Here is a 19,771-nt window from a genome sequence, read left to right on the forward strand (position 1 = left end):
CCACACCACACCACCCAGCAAGGACAAAGGGAAAGCGCAGAGGCAGAGCGCCGCTCATGGCAGGTGTACAGCAAATGGGAGACTTTCTTCCCCCCAGAGCGATGAAAGCGTCTGTGAGCAGGGAGGGGACCACTTACTGGTAACCACTTCCCAATGTCCCCTGTGTGTAGCCAGCCATCTCTGTCCAGAGCTTCCGCTGTTTTCGCCGGGTCCTTCAAGTAGCCTTGGAATACATTTGGCCCTTTCACACACACCTGAAGGAAGGAGATCGGGCTCAGGGTTGGGGTGGGAACTGGAGGAGGGGTCCAGCACGCGCGTCAGTTATAAGACGAGCAGGCACCGGGGAAACGCACAGCATGAGCACAGCTGACACTGCTGGGCGGTGTGTTTGAAAGCTGTTCAGAGGGGAGATGCTAAGAGTTTATCACAAGGAAAAAACATCTTTAATTCTGGTACCTATAGGAGGTGATGGATAGTAACTAACTTGCTGTGGTCATCACTGCGCAGCACAGGTGGGTCACAACGCTGTATACCTTAAACTTATTCCGTGCTGTGTCAATCGTACCTCAGTAAAACTGGGGGGAAGATGATCTGTCAGCAGCATTCACTGGGGCTTCTCCAGAGAAAACTGGGGGGGGGGTGGGGGTGTGTGTGTGTGTGTGTGTGTGTGTGTGTGTGTGTGTGTGTGTGTGTGTGTCCCAACCTTCAGCAGGAAGCCCTGGATTCCAGGGTCTAGAGGGAGCTCTCTGAGCCCTACCGGGACCCTAGTAGGACCTCCACACCTGTTTCCCTGTCTTCCTGACTCATATGCAGTCAAGCTGCAGGGCCAATGCTGCTCTGGGCTCCTGGAAAGTTCTGAGAGGGTGAAATTCCTCTGAAGTCTTCAGCTTTCCTCCTGCTAGCTTGTGGCAGTGCACTAACAGGTAGGTGCCCAGAGCAATCAGCAAACAGGAGCTGTGCCCAGGACTCAGGCCTCTGGAGCCTCTGCCGGCTCCTGGGACCCCAGTCCCTACCCTGCCTGGCCGAAGGAGGCAGGTGTTAGTGGCCCTCCCACCCACCCCTGGGGAGAGACATGTAAATGTACTTTCAAAAAGCAGCCAGTCTGATTCCAGGGCTACCAATAAAATCAAGCTCAATAGCTCAGAGTCCTTGGGTGGCTCTGTGCTGGGAAGGGCACTCCAGTTGTCCTGGCCACTTTGGAGGAAACAGCAAGGACACGATGGTGAACAAAGGATGGAACCTCACTCACCTCACCCTCGCCCTTGGCAGCCAGGTAGTTCATTTCTTCCACATCAACGAGTTTTATCCAATTGCAAGGCATTGGGGCACCAACGTGGCCTGTGTGTGAAGTAAAAGAATGGTTATTCCTGATGGGATTGTACTATCCTTAGGCCAAATTATTTTTATAACAAGAACAGCTGGTATAAACTTTTCTGGTTTCTGCAATTAGAGCTGGTCTCCCCCATGCAAGTTAATTTAGAGAGTTTACTCCTAGAAGAGAGACCAAAATATTTAAAAGTCTCCCAGGGACCTTTCCCAAGTTTGATGCTCTGAACTGTTTTTCAAAGTAAAAAAAATTTGGCTGCTGATTTTCAGGGTTCCCATGAACACCTGGAAGCAAACTTTCCACAAACGCTTCCCTGGCCCCTCTGGTTTGATGGCCCCTGCCGGTCACTTGCCACCTCTCCCTGATGGAGTCTTCTGAGTGCCCCTATTCTGTGTGCGAAGACTTCTCAATGTCCCTCTTCTCTGCAGGAAGAGAACACAGGCAGCTTGGCCAATCTGGGTTATTCTCTCACACATCTCATGGTTCTGAACACCATGGCCTTCGTTTCCTTTGTGGATGGCCACATTTTAAGTTTAAATTTATTAAGATGGGACGATGCTTCTTTTTATGCGTAACTTAACTGTCTTGCCAAAGGCTCTTAGGATTGGGTTCTTTTCCCAAAGCAAAAATACCAGAAATTAGATGTGTTGCAAAAGCATCGCAAATAATTCTTCCTATGTTTAAATAATTTCAGCTTAAAGAGATCCCTATTCCAAAGTGTTTAGCTGGTAAGGAGCCAGGAATTAAAAATTAAACACACGGAAAAGGTTCAGAGACTGTTAGTGCCCATCCCAGCAGAATTATGCTGGTAGATCACGCTGGATACTCGAGCCTGAGCCAGTACGTAATGCTCATGTTTAGAGCACACCATTCAGACCAGGGCACTGGCTCATTGCAGTGCAGAACGCAGCATGGTGCAGGGGGAGGCCCGTAGGTTTGCAGTCAGGCCTGGGCTGGAACCCTGGCTCCAAAGCATGATGCTCTGTCAATTCTTGTACATTACTTACATGCTTTTTAATCCACAGCCCATCGTTTCCTCTCAGAGCAACAGGATTTATCTCACAGGGACGTTGTCGGGATGAAATGCATGCAATGTACATCTCAGGCCCCTAACAAAGAACCTCACCCCTGACAGGTGCTCAACTCATTATTTTTGTGTTTGTCTCCACTATGTCCTTTTAGCAAAAAGGGCTGGAGTTTATTTCTCTCTGTGGTCTCAGCATCCAGTACAGCACACAGTGTAAAGTTAATTAAAATTCACCAGCAAAACCTTAGACCCCCATCAATGACTGGAAAGCTCCGGTGGGCCAAACACTCTGAGCCTGGTCCAAAGGCATCACCTCTGGCAATGGTCACCTCAGGATCTGGGTGAAGCTCTCCTGCCACCCAGCCTCTGGCTCCCTGATTTACAAGACTGTGTACCCCAGGCATAAGCATCTGGACGCAGCCCTTGTGTTAGTCAGTGAATGAACCAATGAATGATGCACTTGATTCCCATCTGAATAGTGGGATGTCAACGAGGACTGTGCCACCAATCTGCCGTACCTGCTGTCCAGTCGCCAGGTATGGTCAGGGAGCAGCCGGCCGTGCACTCGGTCTGTCCATAGCCTTCATAGAACTGGGTCACCAGGAGATGAAACGTTATTAAACAGGGGACAGTAATTTGCTGGAAGTGTACAGTAATTAAGTTCCCTTAACTCCTGAGTAATAGCCAACTGGGGTGCAACCGCTTTTCATATTTTCTGTTTGGTAAATTAATTCAATAGTACAACACGCTTTATAGCACCCAATCGTCTTCACCCTCACATCAAACCCAGACTCATCCATGTCCACTTTCTACTCAGCATCCTGCGGACAGGTGAGAGAGGACATGACATGGAGGACGGTCCCAGTGTACGCAAGCCGCCCAGGAAGGCACTCGTTCTGCCAGCTCAGGCTATGAACCCATGCGTACTGTGTGTCAGCCGGTCTCTGCTATCTCCCGCCCCCTTGAAGACAGGTTTTCTGCACAGGGTGCAGTTCAGCTGTCACTTACTACCCATCCCACACCCCCATGCCTGACTCCTTGGAGAACACGACACAGTGGTGGACACAAACACGCCTTTCCCTGCCTGGGGTCAGATTTATCTACCTCTTTCTCTAAGCAACCTAGGAATAACACGATCTCCTAAATAAAGGGGTGAGTGAGAGTGACTGTGGAAAGGAGACCCCTGGCCAGGATGAGTCTCAGACCACAGGCTGCGTGGAGCCACTCACCTGACAGCCGAGTGCGGCGCGCAGGAACGTCAGGACGGTGGCGGACACAGGCGCGGCTCCCGTGACCATCAGCCTGACCTTCCCTCCCAGGCTCGACTTGGAAGACAGGAGGGGGGAAGGAGGGTTAAACAGCTGGAGGTCGGTGGTCTCCTCAAGGGCATCCCCTTGGTGCCTGGCTCCCCAGGCCCCAGCTCCTCTGCAGGCCGCACAGAACTCGCCGATGCCCGAGGACTCATGTGTTCCTGAGAAACACCTGGGTGGCGCCTGTTTCCACCTGACACTACCATCTGCTCTTAACTGGTATGGAAATAAGCCAACACCCCCACATGCTGGTATCTTAAGGATTTGTGGCAACTACCACACTCTGGGTATTTTTTTAGACATAAGATTCCTCTTTATCACTCATGCCTAAAAAGTTACCTCAAGAGTGACATTCTTGTTCCAGAAAAGTAAAGCCAAGTGGAGAATTCTGAGAAAGGCTCCAACGTCCTGATTCCTTTTCCGCCCTCAACAGCTACAATGTTACTGCTTTATCCTGGACCCTGAGGCTTACGTAATGGCTTGTCCTGATTTCTTAGAATCATGCCAGCATTAATAAAAACATGGCATTCTCTCTCTTGCCTTCATACCTCCCCCCATAGAAAATCTGAAACCCAAGTTAGCTTCCGTTACAAACAACAGTGTGAGTCTATTTGTCACCTGTATTTTGTGGAAGATCAGCTTATCCCACAGGCTGTTGTTTCTGATGATGCCACTGCGAAGCTCCGCTTCTTTCCTCTTGGAGGCGAAGTCTAGTAGCCACCGCTTCACTGTGGTGTTCGCCTGCCCAAAAATCTAATGGGTTGGGAAATAAGAAGGTTCCACAATTACTAGGGTGGCTGAAATGAAACTGTCTGATACTAACAAATGCGGTGAAGACGTGAGGAAACTGCAGCCCTCACGCCCTGCTGGTGGGAACACAATGTGGGAGAGCTTTAGAAAAGAGAACCGGCAGTTCCTCAAACAGGTAAACTCAGTCATATGACCCAGCAATTCCGCTCCTACATATCTACCTGAAAGAAATGAACACACATATTCACACGGAAACCTGTACATGAACATTCATGGTGGTATTTTTGTAATGGCCAAAAAGCTGAAACAACTCAAATGCCCATCAATGGACAAATGGATGAATGAAACGTGTTATATCCATATAGAGGAATATTATTTGGCTATTAAAAGGAATGAAGTACAGATATATCCTATGACACATTAAGTGAAAGAAGTCAGTCACAAAAGAACACATATCGCATAATTCCATTCGCATCGAAGTCCAGAAGAGGCAAATCTATAGATTCAAAAATAGATTATTTTTTGCTTAGGGGTGAAGGCGGGTAGTAGAGTGGAGTATGAGAGCTAAAGGGTAGGAAAAGAGGTTCTTTTTGAGGTGATAAAAATGTTCTAAAATGGACTGTGGGGATGGTTGTAGAATTCCATGAATGCAATAAAAACCTTTGCACTGAACACTTTAAATGGGTAAATTGTATGAAATGTGAATTATATTTCAATAGAGCTGTTTTTAAAAGTTTTTCTAAAAGAACCATTAAAAAATGAGTTAGTTCTCACAGATAGCAGAAGCCAGGTCTCAAAGTAAAGAGCACGACATTGCCCAGTGCAAATTCACTGTGGAGGTGCTCATGCACAGTGACTTTGCTCTGGCTGTGTGGTCCCCGCTGTCCCGCTGTGATGGTCCCACAGAGGGGCTGGCCTTCTTCATCCCTGGTTTGGCTTAGTCATTTCTCTCAAGGTGCATAGTAAGCAATTTTTTACATTTGCATGGAGCTTTCCAATTATAAAACCATTTCACAGTTATTGTTTTCATATAATGCAAACAGCAACTTTATGAGACAGTCAGCAGGGGAAGGAAGTAACAGTCCCATGTACAAATGAGAAAACAGAGGCTCAGAGAGTTAATGATAAAAATAAAATGACCTCCCACCTACACTTGCATGGTGCCTTCAGGTTTATAAGTATGTTCATGTGTTTTCTCTTATAATCCTAAAAAAACAGCTCTGAGTAAATGTATTCTGGTTTTATAGATGAGTAGACTCTAGCTCCGTGAGACTAAGAGGACTGTACAAGGTCACATAGAGGTGCCTGACCGAGATCGATTCAAACCCGAGTCTCAGACTTGAGGCCCAGTGCTCTGCCCTCTGCTCTGTGCTTGGAACTTACTCTGTCAAACATTCGGTTCAGCAGTCTCGGGACCACAGGAAAAATAGTGGGCTGGAGCACCTTGAGGTCGTCCATAAGCAGCCTGATATCTCCTTGGAAAAATCCTATTTTCGCTCCGTGACACAGCATCACACACTGAAGAGGGAAGCACATGTGAGTAACACTGTAGCAGCACCATGGGGGTTGCACACATACACACACAGACACATACACAGACACAGAGAGACACCCACAGACAAACAGATACACACACAGACACAGACACACACACGAATACACACAGACACACACACAGAAATACACACAGGCACACAGACACACACACAGACACACACACACACACACAGATACACACAGGCTTCAGCTGCAGCATTTCAAGGCAGTTTCCAGAAATCTTAATGTTCCTAAACGTGGGCAGCTTTTTAAAACTGTCCTTGCATTCCTCGGTCATTGTACAACATGGAAATGGGGCATTTCTCTTGATCATCCTAAAGATGAGAACTGAGCCAGAAGCCAGGTATATTGCTTCTGGTGAGGACCAGAGAGGTCCTGCTATTTCAGCTTCATGATAAATAATCTGTTGACTGAATGACGTGGTATTATATAATCCAAATATTTTTAGTCTTCCAGAAACTTCAGGCCTAATTTATTCTCAAAACAAAAACTTAGCTACTTATCTACAATCCAACCTTATCAAAGTCTCATTTTCTTTTATTTGAATCTAACTAAAAATTTCTGAAAAGTCACTGAGTATGCTGCAGCTGAGACATCTAGCACCAGGACATCTAGCACCAGGACATCTAGCACCAGCATGACTTGTCATTCAGCTATAATCTGCTGCATGAGTATTTCTATGGCGCATGCAAATTGTACTGCAAGCCACATGCACTTGGCAGGTAGTCGGCTGCCTTCAAATTTTAAAAAGAAAGATTCGAAATATGATGCAAAGGCCCCAGACGGGTGGCTCAATTGGCCGGAGGGTCATCCCAGACACCAAAAGGTTGTGGGTTCAATCCCCGGTCGGGGCACGTAGGGGAGGCAACCAATTGATGTTTCTCTCTCTCTCCCCCTTCCTCTCTAAAACATCAATAAACATATTCTCAGGTTAGGATTAATTAAAAAAAAAAAAAGATGATGCAACAGAAGTACAAATGGTCTCAAGACTGAATGCAAAAACCACTAGGCAGGCGCTCCAGGGTTCACTGCTCAAAAATGAAAGCTCAGAGGCTTCGTTCAGTGTGGCCTGTCGCCAGGCACACTTCTAAAACCGCCTTCAGGTACAAACGGTCCCTTACGAACTCATCTGACATCACTGACAAGCTCACGAGCTCTCCTGCAGTGTGCAGGAGGCAGAAGAAACGAACAGAAGGCGGGAGCTAAGGATGCTCGGTCCTTAAGGGATGAGTGACTAACGCCCTCAGGGCAGCAGGCAATCAAATGGGGGACCCGTAGGTAATCACCTCTTTGTTGCCAACACCTAGCACAGCGCGTGGCACCTGATAATAAATGCTTGTGAACGAATGAACGGTGCTCATCTTTCCTATAGATACACAATCCAAGCTGTCCGAAAAGGAAAGGGGCGGCTCTGGGCCGGTTTTTAAGCTAGTCCCCCGGCTATGCACAGGGAGCCCAGGCAGAGGTCAGCTCAAGATCCTGCTGCTTTTCCAAGGTCACTTAGAATTTTGGTGAAAAAGTCTCAAGCCAACTTGTGTACTTATGAACAAGCACAACCAAAAACAGAAGCGTCTCACAGGGCAGGAGCCTTCACAGAGTGGCGTTCATAGAAATTCTACTTCCACAGTTAGTCTTTCTGCAGCCATGGCCATATTCTCATCCTTTAAAAGTCAGAGCTTCTAATTTTAAATGAATGATTAATGTTCAAGTATCCAGACCCAGAAAAAGAATTACACTCTTTTAAATAATTAGCACCACGTCTAAAATGCGGCTCGGCAAAGAACTAAGTATGGGATGGGGGTGTGAGGTCACACTTACCAGCATGAGCTGCTCATACATGTGTGTAAGTGGTAAAAACGAAATGTGTGTGTCACTGGCATTCAGGGTTAGTGCCTTCTGTAAAACACAACAACTTAGAACACAAACAGACAAGCAAGGAAAATAAACTCAGTGCCTTACCTCAACAACTCTTTCAAACATATGGGCAAGAGGCAAGAAAGAGATGAGAGTATCATCTGGGGAGGGACTGACAATGTTCTGTAAGCAAAGACACCAGCAAGGTGGAGAGACGTTAAGATTCCAGTGATTTCCCGCGTCACTGTAGAGCACACGACACCTCAACACTAAGGAGAAAGGCTTCTGCTTACGACCTGCGCTTACTTCTCACCAAGGAATGAAATGAAAAGCAACACTTCAATTACTCAGAGAGAGTGGAGGTCACTTCTAATGAGAGTGGATCCACTCAGGACGTTAGCCAAAATAAGAAAAATGTTGCCCAGATTGGGATGTTAAGGGATCGTGTGCTCTAACCATTTAGTATTTCAAGATTACAGTACCCCAGTACCCACCAAGCTCAAGTCCACCTAAGAGTAAGAACATAAGACCCAGTCCAACACAGACAGCATGTTATATTGTGGAAATATGAGACCCAGTCCAACATAAGACAGCATATTATGCTGTAAAGGGAAAGGGGGAAAGAAAATAAGAGAAATTGGGTTTCCAAGCTCCTTTTATCTATAGTGTAAGTGCATCTGGAGTATTTTAGTTTGATCAGCAGCTTTACCGTAAAGCCCTCCTTTACCCATGAAATATACCCATAAAACACACCCATTTGTTTAATGCAAGTTCTGGTCTGGCACCAGGGATTGATTTCCTATGCAGCGCTGATCCCAATAGGTTTGTGTCTGGATTGAGTCTGGACATCTGGTTTCCATGTCATGGCTCTGCGTGGCCAGCACAGCGGGGATTTACATGGAGTGCTCGTGTCGTTAACATGAATTCTGGCTGAAACAGGGGCTGCCAACAGCAGCTGCTTCACACCAGCAGATAAATGAAGTTGCCAAGGGGGCGGTGCACCCCACTTCTGAGCCCTGCCCTTCCCCTCCCAAAGCTGGGCCGGCCTTCATAATAAGGTGATAATGGGTGACAGCACCAGTCCTGAGCAAGCACAGGAGTCCCAGAGCATGTGACGTAGCCTGAACATGCCATAGTCTGAGATTAATTTTATTCAAGAATGACCTGCACGTCAATTTCTGTGGGAAACTGCTATATAATGAGAAATGAGACTCAATCACATTCATAGTCTTCAGTTTTCTAATTGAGTGCAACACATCATACGCATTAGTCTGATTAGAAGTTTTACAAAGTTGAGAATGCACCTGGTAATACAGTATTTTTAAACCAAGTTCTGTAATCATTTGCCTCAATGAGCCACTAATGCATTTGAAGTTTTCTCTGAAGGCCCATGAGAAAATTAAAATTCAGTCTGGTAAGGTACTAAATGTTGACTTCTGCTTAGAAAGTACATACCAGGAAAGTTATGTGGGACTCAGCGGGTGTGAGTATAAGTGAAAGATGGACCTTCTGCACCACCAGAGAGGCCCATTCTCCAAAAGCAATAAGCACAGGCTCCTGCCACAAAAGGAACCCTCCCAGAGACCAAGAGACCAAATTACGTAAAATGTGCAAAGGGTATGAGAGAGGGGCTTCATATTGTCCAATAGCAACTTTCTAAAAGGCAAGTTTGAAATGTACCCTTGGTGTGAGGGACTGCATTGTCATTGTCCCCCCTGCCCCCCAGCCCACCTGCCAAATTCATATGCTGAAGCCCTAACCCAATGTGACCATATTTGGAGATAGGGTCTTTGGGAGGTAATTAAGGTTAAATAAGGTCACAAGGGTGGGACCCTGATCCAAAATGACCAATGACCGGTGTTTTGTAAGAAGAGGAGACCTCTTCTCATCCAGAGACCTCTCTCATCCTCCTTGTGCACAGGAGGGAAGATCAGGGGAGGCTGAGCGAGAAGGTGGTTGTCTACAAGCCAGAAAGAGAGTCCTCACCAGAAACCGAATTTGCTGGCACCTTGATCATGGGCCTCTAGCCTCCAGAACTCTGCTGTTTCAGCCACTTGGGCTGTGCTAATTTGTATGCAGCCACGTAGACTAAGACACTGGGGTAGCAACTGAAGTTCAAGGCCATAGTCCTTCTCATAAAATGGAAGCCAAACCAACCATAACAAATAATAATAACAAAAACCTTCAGCAGCATTTAACATTTCCTTGTCAACTTAAGTTATTTTCCCCACACTGGAACAGGAGGTAGGAGCACAAGAGAGTCATTTCTTCTCTGTCCTTTCCTGGAGATGTGGATAGGGCAGTAGCCAAATAAAGTTTTACTATACAAACATTGTAACAAATTCTCTCTGGCCATTCGCTTAAAGATTAAGGCAAGACTTGGAGAGTAGGCCCACCCTGGGAACTATGTGAGTAAACTGCACTACGGTTCCAGCCTCGTCTGCATTTCAGAGCATTCCAAACACAGCGTGGACCTGGCGTGGTGGGGCTGCCTTCACCCCTTTCATTCCTGAGGCCTAATGCCAACCAATGGATATGAAGAAAAATGGCAACATCCCAAAAGTTTACCTCTGTCACTTTCACAAAAGCTGAGGAGTCGCTCACTACATTTCGATGAGTGATCAATGCTCCTTTGGGGTTGCCTGAGGAACACACATGAGCAGAACAAAGTCAGAGGACAGAAAGTCCATCCAAATGTGACAGACACAAAGGAAGCCCAGAAACCCTAAATAGTTGGGGCCTCAAATGCTTCTAGTGTTAGGTACACCCAGGACAGCCAAATGTTGAGTCACACTAAATTCCTGAGCAATCAAAAATCCTTTAAGCCCAGCTGGCATGGCTCAGCGGTTGAGCATCAACTTAGGATCCAGGAGATCGCAGTTCAATTCCCGGTCAGGGCACATGCCTGGATTTTGGGCTTGATGCTCAGTAGGGGGTGTGCAGGAGGCAGCCAATTAATGTTTCTCTCATGGCTGTTTCCCTCTCCCTTCCTCTCTCTGAAATCAATAAAGACATATTTCTTAAAAAAATTAAGTCCTATAAATGAAACTTAGTATCTTAAGCAATCTTTATCAATATGGGAAATTTCAGAGGGTGTGTGGCAATAAGAGAAGAAAAACCAGGAGTTTTTTTTATATTTCTGTAAATCACTGGTACAACTTGTCCCAGGATGATGGATGAAGTGTCATCACAAATAACTGATTGAGGAAATATATGACATTCTCAGGTTCTGAGAATGTCTTACGGACTGACAAGAAGATGGTGTCTGAACCACTTCCGTCTCTTCTGCCTTCAGTCCATCTGCAGTTCAAAAAAGTCATCCCAAAAAGGGGGCAGGGAGTACAGGTACCACTTCGAAGCAACTCCATTGCAAACTTACCTGTAGTTCCACTTGTGAAGCAAATTACTGCAAGATCTTCAGGTGCTGGAGGCTATAGCACATTAAAAAAAAAAAAAAAAAAAAAAAGGGTGGTATAAATCAGAATAGAAAACTGTAAGCCACAAGATATCACCCACATTTCTACTCATCTCCGAGATGGTTAGATACTGGGAAGGACACAGAGGCAGGGCCTGACATAGAGTCTTACCTTGGGCTTCTTTCTGTTGGCTCTTCCCAGGTCCTAATTAGAAGAGAAAAGCATCTTAAATGGACATGTTTTCTAAATGTAAAGAATACATCACATCACTTCAAGCTGACTTTCCTGTGGAGTCAATGATGCTGCTCAAAGACAATACAAATTTCCAATTAAATAAACTATAGCAACTTCAGTGAACCCAGACCGATAAACGTACCCACTGCTCTACCAGCCTTTTCCAGGTGTCTTCTCTCGTACGCAAGGCTACATAAATGGCATTAGGACTGGCCTTTGACCAGGACTTACTCAAAAGACAGGACTCAAAGTGTTCTCTGATGGCTTTCTTTTCCCCACCCCCACTTCCTAGTCTGGCCTTTCATGAAACCCAGCTCTCAACCATCATCAAAGAACTAACTGGGTGCTCAGCACCGTCCCCAAATCAGAGCACAGCGAGATAGCGATCACCCAATTCTGCAGAACTAACACCAATCTGGACGGAAAAGTCTATCTCTGCCTGATTTAAATGCCAGCCATTTTACAGGCTCAAGTGTCTGTACTCCCCACAGGGAGAGGAGAAAGGATCTGGGACCTCCAGTTATAACACAGGCCAGGACAGAAGGCCTATGGCCACTCCTGAATGGACGGAAGGTTAAGAACAATGGATTTATTTTGGAGGGTGCAGCATTTCCCAACAGCTGCTCCCACTAGGACCAAGGGCTCACTGAGATGCTGTTCAGTTTCCTGCACGAAGGCAGTCTCCGTGGCAACTTTAGTATCTATTAATTTTAAAAATGAACTCTTTGTATTATATTCTTTTCTTATTAAAATTGAACAGTTTGAGTGAGCACATGGAGTGAGCACGCCTAGAATGAGTGAAAATTAGATGGTTGTGCTTGGTGCTCAGTAAGTTTCTGTCCAGGGTACAGTTTTCAACAGTTTTTAATCTTTACATTTTAAGTTATATACATAACAGGTCACTGATTAAAAACAGGAACACTAACGTCCAAAATGAAGTCAACTAAGAGCTAAAGCAATAAGAATTCTCTCAATTGTTTTTCAAAATAATCTTTATCAGATTTAAATTCCTACTCATCTATTCAAAATTTTCACACTTCTTGAGATCTCTAATTCTTCAAAAATTGATATTAAATCTAATAAAGTAGTAGGATATGCAACTTAGCTTTCAATTTATTGGGAACTGTGGTAGGCAGTTAGATAGGAGCAGAGAAAGGACGATGGGCCAGGTACAGAAGGTCACCAGAGCGGAAAACCCTCCAGGTGCCCAGCAGTGGACAATTCCCTGACTTTTCCTAGCCTAGAGATAACATCTAGGCCTCAGTTGTATTTCAGCTCCAGGCCCAGAAAAGCAATAAAACCAGACAAGTGATGCTTGGACCAGCTGCAATGACTAATGACCCTCTCCCTGGCACCCAGCAATCAGGAGAGACCACAACCCTGAAAGGACACACCTGAAAGGCTGATGGGCATTCTACTGAGATCCTCCTCTGGCACCTCCCCTGAAATCCCCACCCTTACAAGCTTTTAGGATGGTGGACCCAGTTCTCTGTCCCCTCCCAGGATCATGCCCTCGCCTTTCCCCTCCCACTCATCTTCTTCCCCCCAGACCCTTTAACTTTACCTTTCTCTCTCCTAAGCTCCAAGGGCCCTTCTTTTGCCTCTGTAACTTGTTTCCTGAACCCATTTCTTCTACCGCTGTGATTTTTCTAAATAAATGTTCCTTTATCGTCTGAGTCTTGCCTCTGAATTCTTTCCTAGCCAGAACTCAAGTACCAAGGCTGCTGAACCCAGGTCCAGGCTGACCCCACTGGTACAATATCTGGTGTCATTCTCTCTGCTGCCAACAGAACGTTATCCAAATGAGGACACTATTTGCCAAGAACATTTCACTGCCTAAAACCTGTCTTATGTCATCATTTTAGAAAAAAGTACAGTAATCATAAAAATAAACAAGTTGCCATCTTTAGGTTCCAAATGCCAAAGAAAGAACCATACATATAAGAAACATTGAATTCTAGTTAATGATTAGCACGCTGCAGTACTCAAGGATAATAAAATCTACAACCTACTGAAAATGTATTAAATTAAAGATAGGCTGATGAATGAATAGAGGGATAGAGTGAGGGACTAATATGTGATTAAGCAAATACATTAAAATGTTAATTGTAGACTCTTGGTGGGTACATAACCATCTACAGTACTATTCTTTCAACTTGTTTTCATGTTTTAAAGTTTTTATAGTAAAATATTGGGAAAAATGCAAAAATTCCAAATACCAATATTTCCATTTTTGATCCCCATAAATATATAGTAATATAAAACAGATCCCAAGATTAACTACAAAGCTAACTTTAAATAAGTTTGCATGGTGACAGATGATTACTTCAGTTAGTGGGGTGACCACATGGTAAGGTGTAAAAATATCGAATCACTATATTTTACACCTGAAACTAATATGATATAATGCTGAATACAAACTATACTTAACTTTAAAAAAGATAAGGCAACAGTGAAATCAACAGAGATGTGAAGCGTCAACTAGAGATATACGTAATAACTTTTATAATAAACATAAGCTTTTACAAGGCCAAAAACCCCATTTCTTAAAACCTTAATCTTTTGCTTATAAAATGTTTAAAAACAAAATATGAATCACTACACAGGTAAGTATAAAGCAACGTCTTTTATAAATAAAAAATTTAATATAAACTTTATCTTATAATCTCATTCACTCATCTAAATTTTTTAATCTTAAAATTATTTATCATGAAGTAGTCAAAAAAGAAAAAAAATTCTGTGTGCATGTGTGTGTTGGGGGGTGGTTAGGAAGAAGGAGGAAAGATGGGGAACGAGAGATGACATTGTGAAAGGGGATTACAAGTGAAAAAGCCCGACAACGTAAAACCCAGTTTAACAATACAGCACATCCATTAGCTCTTATGGACTCATGCTCTATGCAGCTGTGTGTGTGAGTGTATGTGTGAAAGTGTGTGTGTGTCTGTGAGTGTGCATATGTATATGTCTGTGAGGAAGGCAGAAGGCTCTGCTACAACAAATGTCAGTTTCCCTATTTATAGCCTCAAATGCTTTATAGGAAACTATAAATAAATTTTAAACCCTATTTATAACAGGTCCAGAAAAACACATAAGGTTTGCAGAAAGGGAACTGCTGACTCTACTCAGCCTATTACTTGCTATGTTGTGTACATGCAAGGTCCTCCTCCTGCCAGCTCCTTGGGACTGAACCCTAATCCAGAGCCAAGGGGGAAAATCAGCTTCTTACGTGAGCTGATGCCCAACAGTCAATTTCAATATGAGCCACATTCATTTTCCTACAATGTTTACCTTTAAGGTTGTGATGAAGGTGAATCTGAAGAAATTTTACATGAAAATAAACCAAATCAAACATCCCTGCTGGAAAGTTCACCAGGCCTCCACAAAAGCAATTTGGGGAAAAAGGCTAAGGAGGCAGATGTCCATACCTGGCTCCGTTTTAGACACAAATCAGTAAGTAAGCGGCATTAAAGCCTAGATCTTTGCCTGAATCTGAAGTTCATGTTTCCAGCATTTGTTGGCATGGCTGTCAGGGCTCCAGAATAAATAGGTGTGCAGTGCAACTCGCTTTAGGAGAGGACTGTCTGGAAGGTGAGATGCATTAACTCTGGGCATGCACGTGGAACTCTTTGCATATGAGACAGGAGTTTCTGCTCCGTGTCTTCCATGGGTTGGGAGACAGCCAGGGAGGGATGAGACACGGTAGTCACACTGGATACCATATTCTGAGCCAGATAACCTCAGGGAAACCCCCTCAGAAGCGGGCAGGGTGGAAGGACTCACCTCCATGGCCTTCATGCTGAGGATTTCCACCCCACATTTCTTGCCTCGTTCCACCAGATCGCTGCCATAGGAGTCCATGAGAACTACCATTTTAAGGACTGGTGTCAACTTATTTTCTACACCATCTAATAGCAAGTTGGCCTTCTCTGGCTTGTCAACAAAAACCAGGGAGAGTTCAGCTGGAAATGAAGAGATACAGTGAGCAAGATGCTCTGGAATATTGAGAGCTTGACTGTATAAATTTTTAAATTTTAAGGTTATTTTAAGTACCACATTTTTAAAATAGAAAGGTAGATGTACATTTAAATATAAAATCCCTATCAAATCAAATATAAGCAAATACAAATCACTGAATCTAACCAACAGTGAGGCCACTGTCCCCCAAAGGCCATGGACGTACCATTGTTGACTATGTAAGTGATTGCTTCGGCTCCAAGGGTGTCGTAGAGGGGAACGATCACCATCGAGTAAGCGAAGCATCCCTGTTCAATGATCACCCACTAGACACACAGTAAGAAAGGGTCAAGGAGAGAGAGCGACATGTCATCAGGGAACCACTCCCTGGGGACCAACACTAGATTTAAAGTGGAAACACTTGATGTAGCCAAATTACCCTCTGCACATCCACTACTACACACCAGGCACTGTGAGGGATTCTTAAGGACAAAATACCAGCCCCTTCTTAAAAGGAAGTGCGACCTACCAGAAGAACCGAGGCAACTGTGAAGATAGTCAACAATACAAGTTAGTGACTGATCCACAGCCCTGATGGCCACCTTTGGGGGGAGGTGAATGAGCTGCCCCTTACAAGAGCGCACAATTTGGAAAGATAAAGGCAAGGAGACCTCAAGAGTGGGGACTGCGCTGGCCGGTGTGGCTCAGTGGCTGAGTGTTGATCCATGAACCAGGAGGTTGTGGTTCGATCCCAGGTCAGGGCACATGCCCAGGTTGCGGTCTCGATTCCCAGGAGTTAGGCCCAACCTCCCTGAGCAGGCACAGGGGTACATGTGGTCCTCTCTTCCCTGCCACTTCTCCTGCGACTCCAAGCTCTCCCCCCCATACATATGCTGCTTGGTGAGAACATTTCTTTGGCTTCCCCACCCTCACTTCTGTCAAGATTCTACTCAACTGCCATCTCCAAGAAGTCCTCCCTTGACTGAGTTCCCATAATCCTCTTGCCTCTGTCCACATTTAGTATGTTACAGAGAAAGCATCAGTTTTGGGGGGTTATTTTGGGGGGCTCAGTACCTCAGAGAGAAGATCCAAGTCACTGTTGTACTTTGGTGACTTGCACAGTGCCTGGCACATAGTAGGTGCTCAATAAACACTTGTTGAACTAACTCATAAATAGAGGAAGGAAACTACTCCTTAAAGTAAGGAATATGTGTCCTAATTGCAGATTCCTTAGAAAATTTCCCTAAAACAAAACTTTTGGGTATGTTCATTTGAACAGGTTTCACTTCTAATGAAAGAAATTAAATTCCATGAGCCTGGAAACGGCCCAGCTGTGGAAAATGCTGTTTTTCTCCTTAGCAGGAGGTAAAACACTAAGACACCGTTCTAATTTATAAAATAGTCAGCAGCACATGGACTGAGTGAACACACCTTCTAGACACAAATACATCTAAGAATCAATTCTATTTCTTCAGCCAGGTGCTTGAACTTTCCGAGCCAGCTCTGCCCCTGATTTGCTCACTGACCCCATGAGCAATGCCCCCAAAGAGCTTCTCACTTCAATTTACTCTCATCTATGGGTTTACAGAAGCACCACGCCTGGGCCTAGGTAGCAAAGTAACAGACTGTGAGACTAAATTAAGGCTGGGCCAGATTGAGGACTTTCCCTGTTGTCAGTGGCATTTTAAACTTTGTAAACTAATCAATGGGAAAAATGAAACCTTTCAGAAAGAAAATATGAGTTTGCTACTGACAAAACTGCATCCCAGTGTCTCTGTAAGCCATTAGCACTTTTTTTCTAAACACAGAAGACTCCTTTGTTAGTTATCTGTTGTAAGGATTTTGTTTGGGCATCTGGTTTAAAAAAACAAAACCAATAATTTTTAAAAAGTTATTTCCCCCCCCCACCTAAAGGCTAAGCAGGCCCTGGTTTGGGTTTTACATGTGTAACTTTCTAAGGTGCAACCGAAGCCACATTCTCAGTACAAATCAAACCACAGATCTCGTCTGAGAGGTGGGTATGAGCCTGAGTGGCCCTTCCCTCTGAGAAGGCTCAAAGCTACGGACACTCGGGTCTGACGGGTGTTACCTCAGGTCTGTTCTGAGCAAAGATGCCGATGAACTGGTCGGGGGAAGCCTTGAAGCCCTTCTGGAGCAGCGCCGAGCCCACACACTCCGACATTTCCTCAACCTGAAGTGGGAGCAAAACCAGGGGCAGCATCAGGCCCTACTCCAGGAACGGAGCTCACAGGTGAGTGGAAGCAGCACCGCGCAGAGGAGGGGCATGGGAGCGGACGGGCGCCTTTGGGGGCACATTCTGAACAACACAGTTTTCCTCGCTGGGTGGTTAAGTACATGATGGCAAATGTCTGGGAAAATGCCACATAGTGAGTACATATTACAGTTATGAAAGCCGTACCAAACTTAGAATATGTGTAACAACTTTAAGTAAAAAAAATACAAAAACGCATACTATTATTAGAACCAAGTAAAAATAGGTAGATATATAAAAATTAGGCAGGACTATATACTTGCCCCCATCTTCTCCCCATTCCCATCCCAAATTAACGAAAAAAAGCTTTTTAAATACTAAAAATTGGGATTCTTTATTTTCAGTTGGTGGATTCTCAGGAGCGCCCTGAACTCCCACACACACACACACACACACTGGAGGTAGAGCCACACCTAATCCTGCCTCCGAACTGGTTGGTTCTCGCACATACAGCCATCCTGTCTCTGCCGATGGGCGTGGAGTATGAGCTGACAATGCTGAGTGACAGAGGGTAACATTAGGATGCCAATGACTGTCACACCCTGTGGGCTGTTTCACAACCACAGCTGGCACTAAGGGATGGGAGCCTTGCCTGCAGTGTTTGCAGAGCTCCCTGGGGTAACATGCGCATTTCTACCTCTAGAAAGAGAGTCTGCACCTTCCTTCAAACAGGGCTGCTGGCCCCCAAAGGTCAGAATCACTGGGATAGTGGAAAAAAAAAAAAGACTGAAATGTACAAATCCAAAGTTGGCATCAAGTGAGCCCAGTTTTTACGTTCACAGTCTGACGAATAGGTACAACACATAGATTAGCACCTTTAGAAACCCCAGTGATCTTCAATCTGCTCTGAAAAATCTAACCTGCAATGGTAGGTGTTCTCTCTTCCCGCTGACATCCAGCAGAAATAACATGGGAAAATGTACGTGATGCAACGCAGGCAATCCAGAAAGCGCTTGAGGATTCTGTGAGGCCCTGAGACCATTGTGCAATTCTGGGTGTGCAACACACACAGTCTTTACACCACACGCAAAAAGGAGGGGCCTTGAAAACTACTATTTGAACACTTACTGGTTCAGTAGGGCCAAATAAAAACAGCGAAATCCATACAGTCACCTGAACGACAGCTCGTCACCCCTACAAGCAAGGTACCCCACCTCTGCCTCTCTGCGCCCGCTCCGGGGAGATACCCCAGAAAATCTTTGGCAATTCACGGGTCCTCAGATGAGGGAAGGGAGGAAAGTGCGCGTGTTGGTCTAGGGGGACATAAAGCTTGACTCCTGAGCTGGCTTTGTGGCTCCTGATGACAATCCCTTCCCATACACACCCCGGAACACATTAACTATGAACCCCCCGTCCACACAAAGCCTGGAAGGAGGAAGCGCACGTGTGTTCTGGGTGCCCACCCCCGGAGCAGGGAGCCACTTCCCCAACAGCTGTGCCGGGGACAAAGGCAGGGAGGCTGCCGTCCAGCTGCTCCTGCTGTATTGTAATCAAGAGCAAAATAAAAATAACAGCAGTGTCTTCCTGCTCTGCTACCTGCCCTTCACAAACCGCTACTTAAACAGCTAAGGCCATGGATGAGTTGGGGCTGCAGAGGGACAAGAGTGAGAACACCCAGATCCCAGCTTCCCCTGTACTTATGATGAACATAGATATCATCTCTGAACATCTGTGCTGATGTTGATGGCTGCCCCAGGGTTAAACGTCACAGCGGTCCCAAGCTAGTTGTGCCGCACTGAACAGTTCTACACCAGATGGCACACTCCGCACTGTGTTCTGCCACTCCGTCCTGTTTCTGGCACTAACCAGCTGTTACCGTGGGTGGCCCCATCCCTTTCTGGGACCCATCTGCCTCATCTATAAAATGAGAGGGTTACTCTACATTGAGGCTTCTCAATCTTTTTAGAACCTCTCACAGCAGAGGGGAGTAATCTTATCCCTCCACGGGTCTGGGAGGAAAGTTACCTGCTTCAAGCACATTTCTAGAATTTTATCTTCAAAATTGTATTACTGCACAATGCATCCACAATAGTTCCAAAATAAAGTGCTTAGGGCCCTGGCCAGGTAGCT

The 19,771-nt window shown here is 45.3% G+C and overlaps 1 protein-coding gene across 2 annotated transcripts in view; it reads right to left on the reverse strand.

Moving 5' to 3' along the window:
* ACSL1 (acyl-CoA synthetase long chain family member 1) overlaps positions 1–19,771 on the reverse strand; it is a 39,744-nt gene that overhangs the window by 4,773 nt on the left and 15,200 nt on the right. The window contains exons 4-17 of one of the 2 annotated variants that reach the window (XM_016211288.2): positions 17,519–17,620; positions 15,656–15,755; positions 15,256–15,434; positions 11,413–11,445; positions 11,205–11,256; positions 10,394–10,467; positions 7,931–8,008; positions 7,790–7,867; positions 5,798–5,932; positions 4,283–4,417; positions 3,584–3,679; positions 2,873–2,945; positions 1,250–1,338; positions 138–254 (exon numbers count right to left, since the gene is read on the reverse strand). In XM_016211288.2, the coding sequence (XP_016066774.2) occupies positions 138–254; positions 1,250–1,338; positions 2,873–2,945; positions 3,584–3,679; positions 4,283–4,417; positions 5,798–5,932; positions 7,790–7,867; positions 7,931–8,008; positions 10,394–10,467; positions 11,205–11,256; positions 11,413–11,445; positions 15,256–15,434; positions 15,656–15,755; positions 17,519–17,620 (1,341 nt within the window). The remainder of the gene's footprint in view (positions 1–137; positions 255–1,249; positions 1,339–2,872; positions 2,946–3,583; positions 3,680–4,282; positions 4,418–5,797; positions 5,933–7,789; positions 7,868–7,930; positions 8,009–10,393; positions 10,468–11,204; positions 11,257–11,412; positions 11,446–15,255; positions 15,435–15,655; positions 15,756–17,518; positions 17,621–19,771) is intronic. The other variant, XM_016211289.2, reaches the window with a different exon arrangement.

The sequence above is a fragment of the Miniopterus natalensis genome, chromosome 2 (genome assembly GCF_054644295.1).
Source record: "Miniopterus natalensis isolate mMinNat1 chromosome 2, mMinNat1.hap1, whole genome shotgun sequence".
NCBI lineage: Eukaryota > Metazoa > Chordata > Mammalia > Chiroptera > Miniopteridae > Miniopterus > Miniopterus natalensis.